Genomic DNA, 19336 nt, shown 5'->3' on the forward strand with positions numbered 1-19336 from the left:
ACTTCCTCAGCTTCTCCTTGTACACCACCTGCTCTAGCCCCTACCACCCTAGCAGCCTCTCCTGAACTTGCTCTACGCTGCTCTTTGTCTCTTGTAATGGAGGACCCCAAACTGGACACTGGATGTCAAATGTGGACTCACCAGTGACGCACAGAGTAGACCTGCTGGGTACACTGATAATGCAGCCCTGTAGGAGTTCAAATTGCCGTGCTGAACTTCCTTTTTCCACCAGGACAGGCAGTCTCCTAGTCTCCTTCTCTGCACCCTGCTACCGGCCACAGAAGCTAGGGAGATGCAGGAGGATTCTTCCAATAAAGGCCAAAGGAGGCATTGAGAATCTCAGCTTTTTCCTTGCTCTTTACCACTAGGTCAGTGACTAATTCTGCAGCAAATTTTCCTTCCCACGTTTTTCTTCACCTTCCTTTTGCTGCTGTTCCTATAAAAGCCCTTTTTGTTGCACCTCTCATTTATTCCTTTTCTGTTTCAACTCCAGCCAAGCTTTGGCTTTTCAGACTCTGCTCCTTCACTAAAATACTGTCTTCTGCATAAGGTGATGGCCCCGTGTGGTTTGCTTACAAATCCTCTATCTACTGACTGTTTTCTAGGAATGCTGATTAAGAAAGGTGGCTGTTTTTCACCTGTGTTTCATCTTTGAAAGTTGCAAGCATAGGCAGGTGTCTGTTCAAGCATTTATTTAGTTGGTACTATGAAAAATGCCATTACTCTAAACCATTCTTTCTTCCTTTGTTGTTTTTAGTTGTTTTGCTTCCAGTAACCTCAGATTCAGTGCAGAAGAAAAGGAAAAGGAAACTGTGTGTACAGTGGTGGTGGTGGTAAGACACAGGGGGTTGAAACTAGGTGATCTTTAAGGTAGCTGCCTTCCAACCCAATCCATTCTATGACCCTATGTTTACACACATGCATCTGACAAGAGGAATCAAACGGTTCCTTATGCTCATAGTGCAACTTTGACCACTAACCCATCTCTCCATGATTTTCTCTATTTTGTAGTATTTCAGCTCTGCCTAAGCAGCTTCATATGATTACCATCAAAAAACCAGCCCCTTAATGAAAGAGTTCCTTCCTATTATTCAGATCTGGACTTCCTGCCCCATCCTCTAAAGCAAAACGTACTGTACTTCAGTAACGTGGTTGATATCATCACAGCTGTATTTAAGGTTGCCTTTTTTTTTTTTTTTTTTTTCTTGTGAGTGTTTACAAATTTGTCAGTTTTCATTGCTGAACTGTTACATCTCTTCTCTACTTTTGGGAAACTCTGAAGTTGTCTAGGTATGATAAATGCATACTTCTATTATAATAATGTCTTCTGACACAAGTGAGATGCGTTGTATTTAACCATTGATTTGCCAGATTGCTCAATAGAAGTATGCTTATTTGGACTGCATTAAATTAGTTGGCTCTCATGAAAGCATGAAATAGAAGGTTCCAAATCAGTGCTCAACTACTGAAACATCTCCCAAGCATGGTGTCATTGTCCCTTTCCCAGTTCTCTTTTTCCTTTCTGTGTTATACAGAGGAAGGTCTGCTAAGCCACAGACCTGTCTCAGGATACCCTCTTGGTGATGAAGAGGAAAGAAAGGAGCAGGAACTGCTCCAGGAACTTTCCACATGTGGGCTAGGATCTGGCTGAGGCACGCTCTCCACACCAGGGTCTCTGAATCATTCTCCTACACTTTCATGTCAGCTGGGATCCTGAGAAACTTTCAAATGTCGTGTCACAGCTTCCCCTGGCACAGAAGCCAAAGGCCTGTACCATTCCAACACTGAGTTTCTTCCTCCTGTTCTTTGTGTTTCTGCTGGGATATTTCCTCCCCCAGGGAAGGAAATGAGGCAGGGTGGGGGGTGTAAGAACTTTCACTGTGATTAACGCAGCAATATGTACCTCTTAAAAGTGGTATTTTAGGTTCAACTCCAAACACCGCTCTTAACTCCCTTAGAATATTTAATTGAAATGAGTGGGATATATTGCTGCTCTGCAGGAGCCTTTCCCACCACAGATAGGTATATAGAGCTGCTTATAGCTACAGTACAGGGATTCTTCTTCTGTCATCACAGATGTGCTCTTCACAGACTCATCAGCATCTTTCTTCCTTCCAACTCCTCCAATGTGACTGACATAGCACAGGAGTTGGTGTGTGGGAGCAGCAGGCTACACGCAGGTGATCAAAGCGGTGACTGATGAGGGAAGGCCAGGCTCTCCAGGCACTGCAAGAGGAGCACAGCAGATTAAAGCAGCTGGAGAAACAGTGTCACAGACTGGTAATGGTGGTGAAGGGCTTTCATCCCCCGGGCACTGAGCACGAAGGAATAATGGGCAACTTTACCTTCTTGAAAAAAAGCATATTGCTCCTTAGTTTGCTTTGTAAGGCATCTCCACAGGCTCTATGCTGCTCTGGGTGCTGTTCCTGCAACCTTACCCCACACCATTGAATTATAGACTCAATCATGGCAACTGGAGAGTGAGGAATGAGAAAGATGACCTCAAGAATGAAGAATAGACAGAGCAATGGAGATGAGAAGAGATAACAGCTGTGCTGAAGTGGCTAAAACACAAGCAATGCATTCTCCAGCAGTGGCTGGTGAACTAAGAAATACAAAACCAGAACACTCCTCTCTCTCTGGAAGACCAATGTCGAATGTAATCCTACAGCCACACCTGGGCAGAACTCTGTGTGACAAAGCTTTTTCCAGCCTCTCCCTCTGATTTAAGTGTGCTTCAGCTGTTACCAGTCAAATAGCTTCTGAGACCTATAAACAGGAGCAAGCTATGGTATCTACTTCAACTGCCTCCATGCAGTCTTGTTTTTTGTAGTTTCATCCTTTTCAAGTATTTTGTCTCTTCACAAACTGCTACACTGGTCTTGAGGCGTTTTCCCCCAGTCAGACTTCTTCAAAGCTGCACTCCAAAGAAAGCTATTGTCCAAACTTCTCTTTTTATCACTAATTGGAAATATTCAGTGTTCTTAAGACCTTGGCTTCTGAAAGCAGATGATTAGATGTTAATCTCAGCTTCCACTAATGAAAACACGTATTTTGCTCTGCGTTTTGGATAAAAGTTTGAAAGTATCAAAGATGAAAATGGCAGGCTCTAAAACCAAACAACACACAACATATTCTTTCAAGAGACTATTTTCACATGGGATTTTATTTGCCTCATGACTTTTGACCAGAGGCTTGGCTGCGGATTTCAGTTTCCCTCACACAGGAGGCAGACAGAAAGGGACACCTCTGAGCAGAGACTGGAAACCCCAAAACGTCCAATGTCTTCTGACTGACTGTCCTGGCAAACACACCTCAACACTTCTGTACCGTAAGCATAAGATCTGGTGCAGAAACACCATTTTCTCCCTCGTTGGTGCTAACACTCCATCATGACCATAGAAGCCATATGCCCAGGTCCGAGCCCTACCAGTAACCAACGTTGGCAAGGACAGGCCGCTACCTCGCTGGGTGTTTCTCCTTTTTAAAAACAAACAAAAGCAACCCCAAACCCCTCCTGACTGCTTCAGGAAGTTTCAGGGAGCCTCCTCCACCCTGGGGACCACCAGCTCCCAGCGAGGCGCCCCGCACACGCCTTCACACCTCCCAGCCCCGGGCCCTGCCCGCACCAGGCGGTACCCCCGGCCACCCCCAGCCCTCACAGGCGCCGACGGGCCGGGACCCCGAGCCCTGAGCCCGCCGCCGGCCAGCAGCGGCCCGGGAGGCGGCCGTACCCCTGCCCCCATGGAGCCCGCACCCCACCCCCAGCCCCGGGCGGCGGAAGTGTGTGTAGGGGGCAGTATAGGAATTTCCTGTGACGTCCCGGCCCGGACTCCATTAGGCTGCAGCTGGGCTGAGAGGAGACAAACCCGGCGGGCAGCGAGCGGAGCGGGCCGGGCGCCTGGGGCTGCCGGGCGGGGGCTCAGGGCAGCGGCGGCCGCCATCGCCAGAGGGAGCCCCGAGCGGGCGGCGGCGCTGCCTCCGGGACCCCCGGGGGCGCAGGGCCCCGCTCCGCCTCCCCTCACCCCCGCCGCCCCCCGCCTCCCCCTCCTCGCCCCCCCGGCTTCCCACCACGGCCGCTCTCGGCGAGGAAACTCTGGCCTCCGCTTCCTCCTCCTCCGACTCGGACACCGGCGGAGCCTCCCCGCCCCCGCGGAAGAAAGCCCGGGCCTCCCCGGCGGCGGCGGCGGAGGGAGCAGGAGAGCCCGGGGCTTCCGCGGGCAGAGCAGGCCTCACCTCGTCCCAGTCCCCCTCGCTCCCCGCCGGGCTCGCCCCCGCCGCCGCCCCGCTCAGAGGCAGCAGCAGCGGCAGCGCTAGCAGCAGCAGCAGCAGCGGCGGCAGCGCCATGCAGGCCAACGGGGCAGGAGGGGGCCAGCAGCAGCAGCAGCCGCAGCAGCCGCCGCAGGGCCCGGAGCTGGGCTGCCTGGGCGCCCAGAACGGCGAGGCCTCGGCGGGCACCACCGCCGGCGACCAGCTGGCCCACGCCAACGGGCTGCTGCCCTCGGCCAACAGCGGCGGCGGCGGCAGCCCCGGCGGCCTCAGCGTCAACAACGGGGTGCCCGCCGCCGGGGGGCCCGGCCCGGCCGCCGCAGAGCTGGGGGGCGGCGGCGGGGGCAGCGCCCTGAAGAAGAAGAAGCGGCTCTCGCAGTCCGACGAGGACGTGATCCGGCTGATCGGGCAGCACCTCCACGGCCTGGGCCTCAAGTAAGTGGCCGCGGAGGCGGGGAGGGCGAGGGGGAGCGCAGCTGGGGGCTCCCCCCGTCTGCCGGCGGCTCCCCCCGCCCCGACAGGAGAGCCCCCCGCGACGGGGCCGGGGCCGGGGACCCCCCTCGCGTGTCGCCGTCCTCCGAGGGGGCAAAAGCTGCGCTGTCGGCCCGCTGCGAGGGGGGAGCGGTGCGGGGGCAGCTCTCTCTCCGCGGGGCAGGCCCGCCTGCCAAAATGGAGCTGGAGGCGCCTTCCCCTGGGCCGTGCCCGTCGCCTCTCGGGAGGGACAGGCCGGGAGCTCCCAGGGCCGGGGCCGGCAATATGGAAGTCGGGTCTGATAAGGCGGATCGATAGCGATGTGTTAGCGGGGGAGAAGTTAGCTGGTGAGCGTAATGGAGCCCGCAGCTGGGCGGGGGGGGGCTTTCTGCAGATGAGCTCCCAAGGTTTTGCCTGTCAGCTGGCAGAAATTAAACTGCCACTTAAACGGGCTGTTTTGTTTTTCTGCGTGAAACCCTTCATCCCTGCGAACGGTGAAGGCCTTTTGCAGATTTGTTCCGGCCACATGGTTTTGATAATAATCTTATCTAGGGACTAGGCTGTTGGCTGTTGAAATCGGAATAAGGAAAATAATTTTACAGTGGAGCAAGGAAGGCCTAAGAATTTAATCACAACGTTTTTGTGCGTGTGTGTGTGAGTAAAGCTAAAGGCAACACATCGTCATGTGGGAGCAGGAATCCAAAGTCTTCACGTAGCTACCGCAAAACAAGTCTTCAAAACACTGCGGGACGGGTCAATTATAAAGAGCTTAGTACATAAAATAAATTGCCCCTGACACAAGAAGCAAGTTTACAGCAGCAGACAACTCGTGACTGTTCATAGACGACACCACAGTAAATAAGCTATTTTTAGTGTAAAAGGGGGAGGGTTTACAGGTTCGTGAGTTTGTTTATTTTATTTTAAGGAGCCAGTCTTCTGATACGTGATGAAAAAAATTAGGCCTGTTGTAGATGCAGTGGCTCTCTGTGTTGTTTTATGGGAGGTGGGGAGGGGGGCAGGGGTTAGTAGCCAGTAGCTAACAGGTTTATGGTCTGTCTCTTCCTTCACGAAGCCTATCTTCTATGCAGGGCTGGCTGTTTGTGGTGGCTGGTAAGTCACATACTTCATGGTACTTCAGTAAAGCTCTCAAACTAATTGATGACTTGTTTTAGACATAGGCAGCTGTTTACATGTCTCAGGCAACTGAGATAATCTTTTGGACAAGTGTCTGAATCTGGTCATAGTATTCTTACTTTATTAAGCTTACGTTTGAATATGGCTAACTGTTATAATAGCAGGCGGTGTATTTGTGAGGGTAAAACTGGTCGGGTTTTTTTACACTGTATCTCTCCTGCAGCCAGACTGTTGATCTTCTCATGCAAGAGTCAGGATGTCGTTTAGAACATCCTTCTGCTACCAAATTCCGCAATCATGTCATGGAAGGAGAATGGGATAAGGTAACGTAGGGATTATAGGACTGTATTAACCACTGTTTAAATTCATAGTATCTATGAGAGTATTCAAAATTCACCTTCCTTATATACTTTTTTTTTTCTTATGCCAATTTCTGCAGGCTGAGAACGACCTGAATGAACTTAAGGCCTTAGTGCATTCTCCGCATGCAATTGTGGTAAGAGACACACTTGAACTCTTTCAGAGCTGAATAGTTGGACTAGCTGTAGTAGTATAACCTTGTACTATGGAGCTAGTTGTCCATAGTTCTTGCTTCCTTTTTTAAGTGGCTTGCATGCTGTCTCAAACATCATAATAATTTTAACTTAATTCATTTTTGGAATGTGAGATAGGAGGCCCAAAAGTATTAAGACTAGTATTTGGTGTACTGAGTATTTAAATGTTGCCAGGCATACTTAACTGATAAAATATAAATCCTCTAACAGTCCTAAAATAAGTCAGTTTCCATAGAAATTGCTGATGTTGAATGCTAATTTCAAATTTGAAATAATTCTCACAATTGCTGTGTTTATTGGAGTTAGATTTTCTTAAGGAAAGAGAAAAATTTGGAAGTAAAAGTAATATAAATGTGGAGTTGGCATTGTAATAGCACATCCCAGGAATATAGATGCTGCTATAGAACATGAACAATACTGTTGCTTTTCCAGATGGCTTCTAAAGAGCAAATGTATTTGTATTGCTGTTTGGGATTTTATTTAGAGCTTTTTTTCTCTTTGGGTGACTTTTTTCAAAGATGAACCTAGAAATAGACATTTGCAGATCCTGTGACTTGACAATTACAGTGGCTGTTAGGATATCTGTTACTTTGAGGAAAGTGTTTCTTGGTTTGTTTTTTCTGTCTTGAGATCAAAAATGAGTGCTTAGCTCTGTGGACTGCTTGTTCTGCCGTGTTTGTTTTAATGACATGAAGTTAGGACAACTACAGTTACTTAGGAGGACAAAAAAGTGGCAATATTTTTTGAAGTGTCTGTGCCTGTAAACAATGAAGAATCAGCTGATGGCTGCTTAGTTCTACTTCTAGCTGATTCATTTGTTGTCAAGACTATTTCCTGTCTGGTGGGGGAGGGAGAGAAAGAGAGAGAACAGGAAGTGAAGTAGGAAAAACAGATGTTTAACAAAACATCAGAGAAGTTCTACTTGAAAAGTTCACATTCTGTTCTGTTAATCTGACCAAACTTAACACTTCTTAATTAGAGCAGTTATATACTTTTTCCTGTCCCAAAGACTTGATGAACGTAAGACCTACTGTTCAAATAGTTTAGAATATTGTATGCAGCTTTTGATAGCTTATGAAGACTGAAAGTATAAAACCACTGTGCATGAATATGAATGTGGTCATTTGAAGCAAATCGTCTCATATTTCTAACTTTGGAATTATCAAGTTTCTTCATAGTATTCAAGTGGTTTATGTCTCTGAGAGTTGAGAGGGTTTAACCGTGTATCACCACCATATTCTTCAGAAAAACTTATTGGGGGGCAAGGGACACTTGTCATCTGGTATCTTGGACATCTTTGAAAGCATGCTCCTGTTCTTTAATGTTGATGTTTAACTGCTTAAATAACACTTGGTACAATACAGTACTTGATTTAAACTGAATTTTACCTAAGACAATTATTAACTATTTAAGTCGTTTTCCTTTTTCTAAATTTTATCTGATTGAAGACAGATAATTTTTAAGCATTCTATGTCTTCCTTAATACGACAATATTAATTTGCAAGGATAAGCACAGTTCTCTCTGTCCTCACCCCCTTCTTCCCTGTTTTCTTGTATGTGATTTGAGACGATGGGTGGGAATTATTGTAGTCAGCAACTGGAAAACTAGTACAAGACCATTACAGGTAAGAAGGGATGCTTTATACTCTGTAGGTAATCCAGACTGCAGTGAAGACAGAGCTAATGAAGATGACATGTCCAAACAAGATGCTGCTGCTCATTTTCAAAAACAGAAAATAAGATTTTTGGTTTTGATTGACTCCTGACCTGTTACTCATACTGTATGACTGGATGTCTTAAAAATGTGTGCGTACAAGAAGAATGGGTACCTAGAAGCTTAGATGACACAGTGTTTAACAAAGTGGGGTGTGTGTGGTTTGTATGTTTTTTTTTTCTTTGTGACCTGGTCGAAATAACCAGGATATGTAACTTCTTTTGAAATGTCTATTCAGTGAAGGGGTGATATATGTACTTTGAAAACTCTACTTCTGCTTTAGTTACCGTGTTTCTGCAAGGTGCTATAAGTTCTACAGTAGGTAACACTGATGATGAGATGTCTGCTCTCAATTTGTAAACTTCTGATGCACTTTAAAAAGTGTTGTGTGGATGTATGTGTGGGAAGTCTACTATTTCTGTTTGCATCAACACAACTGATGGCTGTATAATATCAGTATAGTCTGATTAGTCATGTTTATTTTTCCAGCATATAAGGTACAGCTGTCTTGAGACAAACTGTAGGAAAGCCTCAGAGTTGGTTCAAGTATGTTAATTACAATTTTTCCTTTCGTTACACGTAGGAAGTATCAGCTGTAAGCCAGCCCAATGTTTTGCTTAGTGTAGGGCTACTCAGACATACTACAACATCTGTCTCGGGTAACTAATTGGCCATGGGAAGGAATCTGGGGATCACATGTGTAATTATAGTATAGAATATACTTTTCCGTTGTCTGCACTTTACTTCTTTTCACTTACTTGGATTTTTCCCCAAGTTCTGGAAGTATACAACCTGCAGCAGGCAATATACCATAGGTTACCTGTCTTGTCATGTGAGTGAAGTGCTCCACCTGCCTGTAGGGTGCCTCTCTTGCTACCAGCATCAGGGGCAGTCTCCCATTGAAATGAATTACGTTTTAAGTGACGAGACTTGGTATGGTTGAAGCCTTGTTAAATTCTATAGGGCAGAAAATAGTCTGGTGTTATTTCTATTTTTTATTTCTATTTTCATCAATTGTTCTTACATTATCAAATCTTACATTTAAGTTTGGGATGGTTTTAAGTGTTTTTATTTTTGTGTTGTACTTTCACAAGTCTACCAAAGTACTAAGGATAAAAGTAATGGGAACAGGAGTTTTAGTGCTACAGATCTATAAGCAGATAGCTACTGTGTTGAGTGTATGTCTTGAAACATCAGGTGATGATTTGAGCATGTCTTTTGGTTATCTTTTTCATTTCGAAGAATAGTTGTTTCAGCAGCATTTGTGTTTATTTTAAATTATCGATTCTTAGTATAGTAATGAAATTGCTTTGGAATTTGTCAAGATATGGAGGTCATGAATAACAAAATCTAATCCTTAAAATTAGGTTCTTATGTGTCTTGGTCTTTAAACTCCTGAAGATTTGCTACTGTAACCAGCGATCAGAATGGCTTATTTTCTTGACTATGGTGGGATTCTTGTCTTGTCATTTTTTACTGCTGTTTTACTGAGGCTTTTACCTGTAGTTAGTACTGGTGAATAGTGCTTCAGTTTTTAGAACTTAGGTTCTGCAAGGGGCTTTATTACTAAGAGTTAGTAAAGAACTAAACATACATGTTAGTAATTGAAGACCGCAGTTTGGAGAAAGTAAAATGCTAATAGTATATACACTTAAACCAGACGAAAACCACAACTCTAGTTCTCTTAATTCTGTCTTCGTTTTGTCCCAGGATGACCAGAGGCCCAGCTTACACTTCTGTAATAGCTTCTGGAAACAGTGAAGTTATGCACTTTATCCTCTTCCGCTCTATAGAGTTGAAAGACAGGATGAAGTGGTACTAACTGAACGAGAGTAGTCACACTGCTATGATGATACTGTTGTATTGGGATTCTTCCATGGCTTCTGTAGATTGAAGAATCATTGCTATAAGCTAAGTGATGGTAGCATCTGGATTTAAGTTGTTCAACAGTGAAGAGTGTAATGATGTTGAATTTCCACTGCAAACGCTGAAACGAGAACAACAAATCCCAGGCACTTCTGTTATGTTGTACGTGGTCTAATTTGGATTATAATAATTCTCATTTCCATTTTTCAGAAGTCAGCTAACGAATCTGGATAATGAGTAAGCTGTATTTGTGCATGCATTGCATCTGATCAGTTTTATGCTCATTGTGTTCCACTTAAATAGTGGGGTTCTTGCTTTTACTCCACAGTTGTTAATATAATAACTGATTATTTTTCATACTAGAAGAAATTCCTTGGGCTCTAGAAAAGATGTTGTACTCAAAGCGGTCTTATTTACCTGAGAAGATGGTATTGCAAGTAATTAGCACTGCTTTTACTAGGGCATATAGAAGTAGTTGAGAGAAAATGAAGGCAAAAGTAACTTCAGTGCCATGTTTGTTAGACAAGAGACAGTAGTTGCACAAAAATAAGCGGTAGGAGGGAAGGAGTGCCCTGATATCAAAAATGTTGTGAAATACAAGGTCACTGAAGTCTGACTTTTTGCTTTAAGGAGGCTGTATTCATAGTGTTGTTTGAGCATAAAGTAGGGTAGGGTTTGGAGCATTTATCAAAATAGCATAGAAAATCATTTTAGTTTCCCTATCAACACTTTTGATAGCATGAAGCCAGGGACTGCATTCTACAATATAAAGCTGATTATCTTTTATTCTTATTCTCCATTATGTTAACAGTAGACTTTTACATGAAGTGTATGGTACTACATTGTTTTGGATGCTTTTGTATTCTTAATATCCCAAAGTTGCATGTGGCACTGTGATCTGTTTTGGAAGTTACATAAGTTATATTTTCTAAATCAAAACTGAAGTTACGTTTCTCTGGATGACTTGGCAACAGCATTCTGCAGAGTAGTGTTCCTGCAATGGTTCCATGCAATTGGAATCGTCAATGCAAAAAATGTTTCGTGGGTTTTACTTTTTTTTTTTTTTAACTTTCCTCTAAAGAAATTAAATTGACATGCCAAGTTCTAAAAGAGTAAGAGGGAGTAATTAGTAACCATATATGTATCTACCTTTAAGGAAGAAGACTATAAATTTAGTAAGCACTATATGTAATGATTAGAGAAGAAGAGTTGGAGGAATTATAGTTTCTGTTTCAAACTGGAAATATGAGGCAACTTTTACGTGGTTATCATCAATGTCAGGTGACAAAGAGGAAAGAAAAATTGTATGTCGCTACTGTCTGAGCACCTTCATCCATCCTTCTGAGCTTGTACGCAGCTAGGAAAGGAAGCTCTCTCCTGCTGCTATGTAAGCAAACAGTGTGAGGTCTGCTGGCCTAGTGCATGGAATCAGCCACTGAGGTCAGTGTGGGTTTTTGGTTTTGTTTGTTTTTAGTTCTCTACATATCTCCAAAACACTATAAAGCTGCTGTTTTACCTGGAGGAGGGAGAGAAAGAAAGAAACAAAAAAAAAACTGCAATGATGCTCTGTTTTCACATATAGTTCTGACGATTCCAAATAAATTAAAGAGATGGATAGGGGATGTAATACAGGAATGTGTATTGCATAGAGGACAACAGAGTTCAACAGACATGTTTGAACATAAATCACCTTTTCTATGCAATGTTTTACGCTTCACAAAGTGGTGAGGTAATTTAATAGCATTGTATATAGAAATACTATTCTTTCAAAGAACTGAGTATCTCTGGAAGTTGAAATTGCTTTGTTTTTTAACTTAAGTTTTTACAGGTTTGAAGCCCTAAACTTTCATGTAAATGTTAGTAGGACAGGGACATCTTAAACTTTCCAATTAGCCCTTTATTTAAGGAGGCTAGCAGTGTGTTTGAAACTAACAAGTAAACATTGACCAAATATGAGCATGAAAATAGTGAGGTACTTGAGATCTGACGAAGCAAAGGAAACTGGTAATTGAAATGGTCATGTATTCACTAGAAAAGCAAATGTGATTTGCTGTATTTGATGTTTGTTCTGTTTCTCACTGGTATGTTTAAGAATGTACATTTTCTTCTAACTTTGTGAGAGGAAAAAGACATCTCTAGTCAACTGCTAGCAGTAATGCAAACTATGACTAGTTTGCAAACACTGCAATGCAAGATATATGAATATATAAATAAATACATAGAAACGTAGTATAAAATATATGCATACATAAAATATACAAATGTTGACTAGTTGGTTTTCTTCAGAAACAGTCAAACTATCTAAGATCTTAGTATAAATAGAAATTTCTAGGACTTTGGCTTTTTTAATATTATAAATTAATGCCTGCTTTTTTTATTCATAGATATTAGTTGTTAGAGTAGCAGGCTTGATGATGATGATGATTATTATTTTTTTTTAAGAATCAAAATTTGTACAAGATTAAAAGAAAACTATGAAACAACAGTGATTACTTCTGATAAAAGTGAAGTGATTCCTGAGTGTAGGAAACTGCTTTTTTTCCTTTCTACTCCTGAAAAATGATAAAACACCCAAGGAAAACAAATTAACATGTAACTATAAAACATGACAATTAAAAAAAATTGACACTGCCAGAGGTCTTATGTTATCCAGCTATGCAAACAATCCATGTCAGCTTTGGTGTAAGCAGTTTGAGAACTTGTTGAGTTGGCCTGCTGTGTTCTGTGCTGCCATGCAGTCTTAAATGTGGGGTTAGTTGCTTCTTTCTTGTTAGAATCTAAGCTTGGGAAGCCTATCTGATTCCATGTTTGCAAAACAGAGAAAAGGGTGTGAGTATGAAATTGAGGCAACTTGAAGGGGGGATTTCAGAAATGAGGTAGGAGGATACCTACATCAATAATTTAATTGCTATAGTGTTGTTGAAATCCAACAAAAAGAAATTGAGTGATGAAACATTACATATAGTTTGATTTCTGAAGGGCGTAGTAGAATGGTTTCTACTGTTCTGTTTAGGCTCAAACGTTTTCTGAAACTTCAGTCAACCTTTTTCCCCTGACTGCTGCTTTCTGTCATGTCAGAGGATGAAGTTTTTGCTGCTGCAGCAGAAGTACCTGGAATACCTGGAGGATGGCAAGGTCCTGGAGGCACTTCAAGTTCTACGCTGTGAACTGACACCTCTGAAATATAATACAGAACGCATTCACGTCCTCAGTGGGTAAGTGTTCAGACTTTGAGAGCTCTTTCTATGGATTTTTTGAAGAAATGCTGTAGCTTTTGTTAGTTTGTGCTATTTCTTAAAAAAAAAAAAAAAATCAGTTTTAAAGCTATTACCCTTTTGATAAATAAGCAGTAGTGAGATGTGCTATCTAAAATGGTAAGTAAAGAAGAGCATTCAGTAGATAATGTTCTGTCTTATCATATATAAAATAATGATGTGCTTTATGTATTGGAACCCAAATGAATACATACATGCTGATCTGATCTTGAGAATTATTAGTTAGTCATCTTACAGCCGAATAAGCATGCTTAAGTAGGTGAAAATAGCCTGGATTGTTCTTAGATGAAACTACTATGTTTTTAACTTTCCAAAAACCTATTTGGGGCTCTTTTTTTCTACTGACAATATGTAGCTATCTGTTCTGAAATATGTGCATGTGTTCCTTGCCTCTGTTCCCATCAGTCTAAGTTTAAGTGATTTCAAAATACATGAACTGGAATCAAATTGAGAATGTTACTTATTGTGTGGAAAGTGGGAAGAATGTTTCCAAAAAGACTTGTTTTGTTGGTGTGTGTATGCTTTTTATTTTCTTTATTTTTAACAGGTATCTGATGTGTAGCCATGCAGAAGACTTGCGTGCAAAAGCAGAGTGGGAAGGGAAAGGAACAGCTTCCAGATCTAAACTTTTGGACAAACTCCAGAGTAAGATGTTCTGGTGTTTAGAATTTATTCCTGCCTCTGTAAATCCAGTACACATTAGATAATGATGTATTCCAGGGAATTGATTCTAATTGCGTTTACTAGTTGTTTCTTTATACTGCTTGGTTAAGGCACCTAAAGGCACCCGCATTAACATTTGGTTCTTCTATACCCAATCTTCAGCTCTCATTTCTTAGCTGTGTTGCATGCATTAATAATACAAGTTGATGATTAAATGCCTGTTTTGGGGTTTGGGGAACGTTGTTTTGTAAGGTTGCAAGGTTGAAACTAAGTGTGTCCTGGAACCACTGTGAGTACTAGTACTGATTAATAGTGGTCTGAGACTGTAGTCTCTGGATTTTGGTTTCTTCTCTAACCTCTTGTGGCTGGTGAAAAACCATGCATTATGCAACTAGAATACTATACTGTAAAAAAAAAAAAAATCATTTTGATAGTACTAATTGAGAATTCCTCAAATGAACACAACTGATACTGTTTTATAACTTGACAGATTTTGTTAAATACTGTGTTGCAAGTGAGTTTGTGTAAATGATGCTTGTTTGCCAGGACAGTATATACAGTAACTACAAATAACAGCTCTGCTTACCATAAGTTCATGCTTGTAATTCGGGATGTATAAATTTTACAAGTATACATGTAAATATGATAAGCTGTGTGCACTCTTTTCTTGTAGCTTTTAAGCTTTATTTACTAGTTTATTCAAAAAACATTCAAATCAAGAAATGCTTTTACTTTTAATTTGGTTTTGATAAATGTATTTTTCAATAACTTTTTTTTAAAGCATACCTACCCCCATCCGTGATGCTTCCTCCAAGGCGTTTACAGAACCTGCTACGTCAGGCTGTGGAACTACAACGGGACCGGTGCCTATATCATAATACCAAACTAGATAGTAATCTAGATTCTGTCTCGCTGCTTATAGATCATGTTTGTAGTAGGTAAGAAGCCCTTACTACTTTTAAGTTGGACAGCAATGTCTTTATTTCTTAAAGCAATTTAATTGTACCTAATGTTTACAGAAGCATGAAAAATATTCTGTTTTGGTTTAACAGCAGTTGACTGGGAAAAGGCAGTTCTTGATAAACAAGTGAAGGGGGGATGGAGTAGAAACTGTGTGTGAAAGACTTTGGTAGTTGAATACGGGGTAGCAGGGTCAGACTGAAGCTTTAAAAATTTTAATCAGGTGGGTATGAATAGAATATATTACTATTCTAAGTCTTAACTGCTTGTTGCTTATTTATTACTTTAGATAGCCAGTCTGTTTATACATCAGTACATGATATCTGTTTTGACTGGAGAATCATTTTTATATTACTTACTCAGAATCTGCCTTTAAGCTTACTGGAATGCAGAAAGACTGCCAAAGCACACTTTGTAAAATCAACTTCCAGCTTTTGATAGTGGACAGCAAGGTGCTTTTAGACACAAGTTTGAGCAGAGCAGAAATGTGCAGAAAACACTTGTTTAATATATACTATGAATGATTAAAAAAAAAAAGAGAGAAAATAGTGTTTTATAAGGTAGTAAGAACTGAGTGTATCTCCATACATATGTGTTGCTTCTGAACCTTAGAAATATCATACAGTAGACATAAGCAAGATGATGTTGAGGTGGTGTGTTTCCTTATTTAATTCTTCTTAACAAATACCTGACTTGAATGGTTTTCTTCATCCACTGAAAAGTTGGCCAAGGATCTTAAAAACTACATGTAGCTTTTATAGAATACTGTTGTGCGTGGTATAATACAGGAATAAGGTCTAGGACACCTAGAAAACAGGGGCTGTATATGATACCCTTGCATGTTTTCTCATGCAGTAGGCTAACACTTGGGTTTACAGAGGACTCCTTGAATTAAGGGTAGTTCATCTGAGGAAGTTAAGTACTGTCTGATAAACTTTGTTTTGAGAAACTTTCTAAACTCAGCTACTTCGACTATTTGGAACCTGTTTTTAAAGCTGCAGTCCTCACTGAAGCCGTCTTAAGGTTTTTAAATTGTTATAGTTGGTACTTCGTTCAGGAAACTTTCTTTAGACTAATTTTTATTTGGCTACATCACATTAGTCAAGCGTCCACACACAAGAAACTGCTAGAATATTTCCCAATTTAAGAGCTATTGGAAATGATTAGATACAGGAACTGTGGCTTCCCTATTTCAGAAGCAAGTCTTAAAATCAGACCAACAGAAAGTGGTTTAGTCTTTCCACAAGTCCATAAATAGCACTGGATATTCTGTAGGGGGTTTAATGTGATCAATCAAACCTTAAAGAGGGTTCAAGTCAACTGTAAAGAGTGTGGTATACTGAAGATGGACTAAATAGATCTGGATATAAAAGATGCCATATCTGACAAAGCTGGACTTGATTTCCACCTATATGAACCTACTTGCTGACGTAAAAGTTTGGCCAAACTAATACAAAACAAACAAAACATTTCAAAATAAAGGCTTCCATTCTGTCCTCAACTCAACCTATTGTACCTACCTATTGCAGGGGTCTGAGATCAGTATGTGGTGTGCTGTACATGCTGCAATGCTTGGGCATAATGAGGTGAGTTAAAGACAGTGGAAGCCAAAATTTGATTGAACTGACAGAAGTAACAGTAGTGTAATAGTTTAGACAACTTAAGTTCTGTAATATCTTAATAGTGGATCACTGACATCTTTCCCATGTTAGTTAGAATCAATATGGTTTGGATTTCTGGCACTATTATGAGCAAGCATGCTCAAATTGCACTAATGGGTAAAATGTTTAACTAACTCTTCACTAATCACTTCATAAGAGTGGAAGGTAGAAGGGAGAAGCTGTTGGGAGCGAAGGTCAGACATTCAATCTTACTGTGCATCAGATTTTGGGAACAGAATTGATGCTCTTGGAAATGATCATTTATATTTGTATATATACAAGTATGTACGTATGTGTGTCTATATATATATACATTTTATTTTTTACCTTGAGAATCTTTAGGCTATGTGGTTTGTTTTTGTTCTCCCCCCTCCCCCTGAATTCTCTCTTCTAGCTTTCATGTAAATATACTGCAGTCTGAATTTACAAATAATGAAACCCAAATGAGAACTGAATGCTGTTGCATTCATGCATGCTTCTACTAGGTCAGTGTAGCATTTTTGAAAAAGAACGGTTGTAGAAATTGAAAAATAAGTCTTCCATTCTACATAAAGGGAATAGAAAAGCATCTGTTTGGTGTTAAATTTAGAATTTTGAACTTCTTTATATACAACAGTAGATAACTTTATTAGATATTTTGAGTATGTGAACAACATGACTCAACTGTATTGGGCCAAACAGAACAATTGGAAATAGAACAAAAAAAATACCCAAACTTTGAGCTACAATAGCATCTAATTACCTAGACAAGAAACTGTTGAATGACTGCAGCATTATTTAATGTATTCTTTGCTGTTTGTGAAGCCAAACATGCTGGATTGTTTCATTAGATCACAGCTCCCACAGAAAGTTCTGACTGGATCGTGAACAGCATGGTTCAACATGGGATATATGCAGCAACTATATCAGCTGTGCTTGCTATCCTTTTAAGGAACCTAAATGCCACCTTACTCTGAAAATTATGTGCTCCAGCATTACACTGCTTTTTTTTCAACGTCTTTAAGAAAAGCAGCCAAGGTTTTAACCTTTACAATACAAGCACTTCTTTTCTATAAAGTATTTATTTTAATGAAATATGCTGAAAAGACTTTCCTGAGACACAGTGTGCCCCTTGTACTTTGTATGAGTTACGGATAATGAATCTTACTTTCCAGAAGGAATTGCTGCTCTAAGGAAAAACGTTAACTTATAGTAATATGGCTAAATAATAATAAATAAAACCTGTAGGTACATGTGTAAGGACTTGTCTAACCTCCCTCTAGGCTTCAGGGATGAGAAATTTTCTTTCACGTGTGGGGCTTTTTACCAAGGGCTCAGGGTCGTTCTAGTGATCATCAGCTCCTGGTCAGCTTAAGGCAGAATAAGGCGAAACAGACCTTTGTATACTCACTTTTTGTAGAGAAACATACCCAAGGAAGCCAAACACAAATATGTATGTATATAACGTGGTTATCCTCTTCTGTCATAAGACAGGGAGTGAGGGACAGTATGGTGGCTTAGTGTTGCTCAATGGTCTTAAAGCATACACTAGAAAGCATCTTCTAGTAGAAGAAAATAGACTGAGAGAATGTAGTCACTATATTAAGCAGAAGTTCCTGGTTTAAAAAGTATTTTCCAGGTATCTGTCAGCCTTGCAACCACCACATTGCATTTTAAAACACAAATGTGGAAGTAATTTTTTTTAGGCTAGCTATCTCCAGTGATAAATGAAACCTTATGTTCACAGAGATCACTGTTGTTAAGTAGTCCCTTCATATCCCTGTAGACTTGTGTTGCTTTGTGCTGGGCACCATAAAAACTCATCATAAGACTAAACCCCTCTAGCATCCCTGCAGTTCAGAAAAAAGTGTCAGTGGTTAGGCAACTAGAGTCTAGCCCATCTGACTGGGGGGGGCTGGAACTAGATGATATTTAAGGTCCCTTCCAACCCAAACTGTTCTATGGTTCTAGGTTCTATTTTGTTATGTTTAAAGTTGTATGTGGTATTCTGCAAATAAAGTATTAAAAAAACAAAACAAAAACAAACAAAAAAAACCTGCAAGATCACATTCAAGAAAAAAACTATTCATTTTATTCAACTTTTATCTAAAATTGTTTCTAAGGGTTTTGCAAGATACAGCTCAGATACATAAAGTTTACAAGTAAATAAAATCCTTCTTGTATGATTCAATGAGTATGTGACTCTTAGTATATTCTGTACATCATAAAAGTTTATATTAATAAGCTGTTACTGCCATAATGAGGTCAGTTTTATTCTAAGTTATACGAAGCATAATGAATTATGTGAGAGGAAGAAGAGTAGCTATAAGCTCTTAAGATTAGTTATGATTGCTTGGTGATATGAGGTTTTTACCAGATAAGATGCTTCGTTCCGTGCTTATTTGGAGCAGCTGTTAACTGAGGACTTTCTAAGTGGTCTGGTTTCTAAATACATTTTTGGCTTGTTGGTTAGTTATTATTATTTCTTTTAATCTATTTAGTAAGAATTATCTCTTACTGCTTTCTTATTAATCTGTTTAATGTGTTCTTTTTTTCTTAGGAAACAGTTCCCGTGCTACACACAGCAGATACTAACGGAGCACTGTAATGAAGTGTGGTTCTGTAAATTCTCCAATGATGGCACTAAACTAGCAACAGGATCTAAGGACACAACTGTTATTATATGGCAGGTTGATCCAGTAAGTGCAGCATGTGTCAAATGTGTATGACTTCGTTCCCCCCCCCCTTCACTCTCTCTCGCTAGGATGGCTTGAATTTTGTAGGACAGGC

General features: G+C 40.9%; 1 protein-coding gene and 1 long non-coding RNA gene across 4 annotated transcripts in view; one reads left to right on the forward strand and one right to left on the reverse strand.

Moving 5' to 3' along the window:
* Positions 1-810: 810 nt before the first annotated feature.
* Positions 811-3309, reverse strand: LOC118164066. The gene is made up of 2 exons (XR_004749321.1): positions 2346-3309; positions 811-2226 (listed from the first exon to the last, which is right to left on the reverse strand). It is a non-coding gene; the product is annotated as an uncharacterized LOC118164066 (long non-coding RNA).
* A 536-nt stretch (positions 3310-3845) lies between these two features.
* Positions 3846-19336, forward strand: part of WDR26 (WD repeat domain 26) — a 31139-nt gene continuing 15648 nt past the window's right edge. The window contains exons 1-8 of one of the 3 annotated variants that reach the window (XM_035321336.1): positions 3846-4704; positions 6098-6197; positions 6314-6370; positions 13087-13223; positions 13831-13928; positions 14728-14884; positions 16436-16492; positions 19107-19245. In XM_035321336.1, the coding sequence (XP_035177227.1) occupies positions 4346-4704; positions 6098-6197; positions 6314-6370; positions 13087-13223; positions 13831-13928; positions 14728-14884; positions 16436-16492; positions 19107-19245 (1104 nt within the window). In that variant the 5' untranslated portion in view covers positions 3846-4345. The remainder of the gene's footprint in view (positions 4705-6097; positions 6198-6313; positions 6371-13086; positions 13224-13830; positions 13929-14727; positions 14885-16435; positions 16493-19106; positions 19246-19336) is intronic. The other 2 variants (XR_004749320.1, XM_035321337.1) reach the window with 2 other exon arrangements.

This window comes from Oxyura jamaicensis, chromosome 3 (assembly GCF_011077185.1).
Source record: "Oxyura jamaicensis isolate SHBP4307 breed ruddy duck chromosome 3, BPBGC_Ojam_1.0, whole genome shotgun sequence".
Lineage (NCBI taxonomy): Eukaryota > Metazoa > Chordata > Aves > Anseriformes > Anatidae > Oxyura > Oxyura jamaicensis.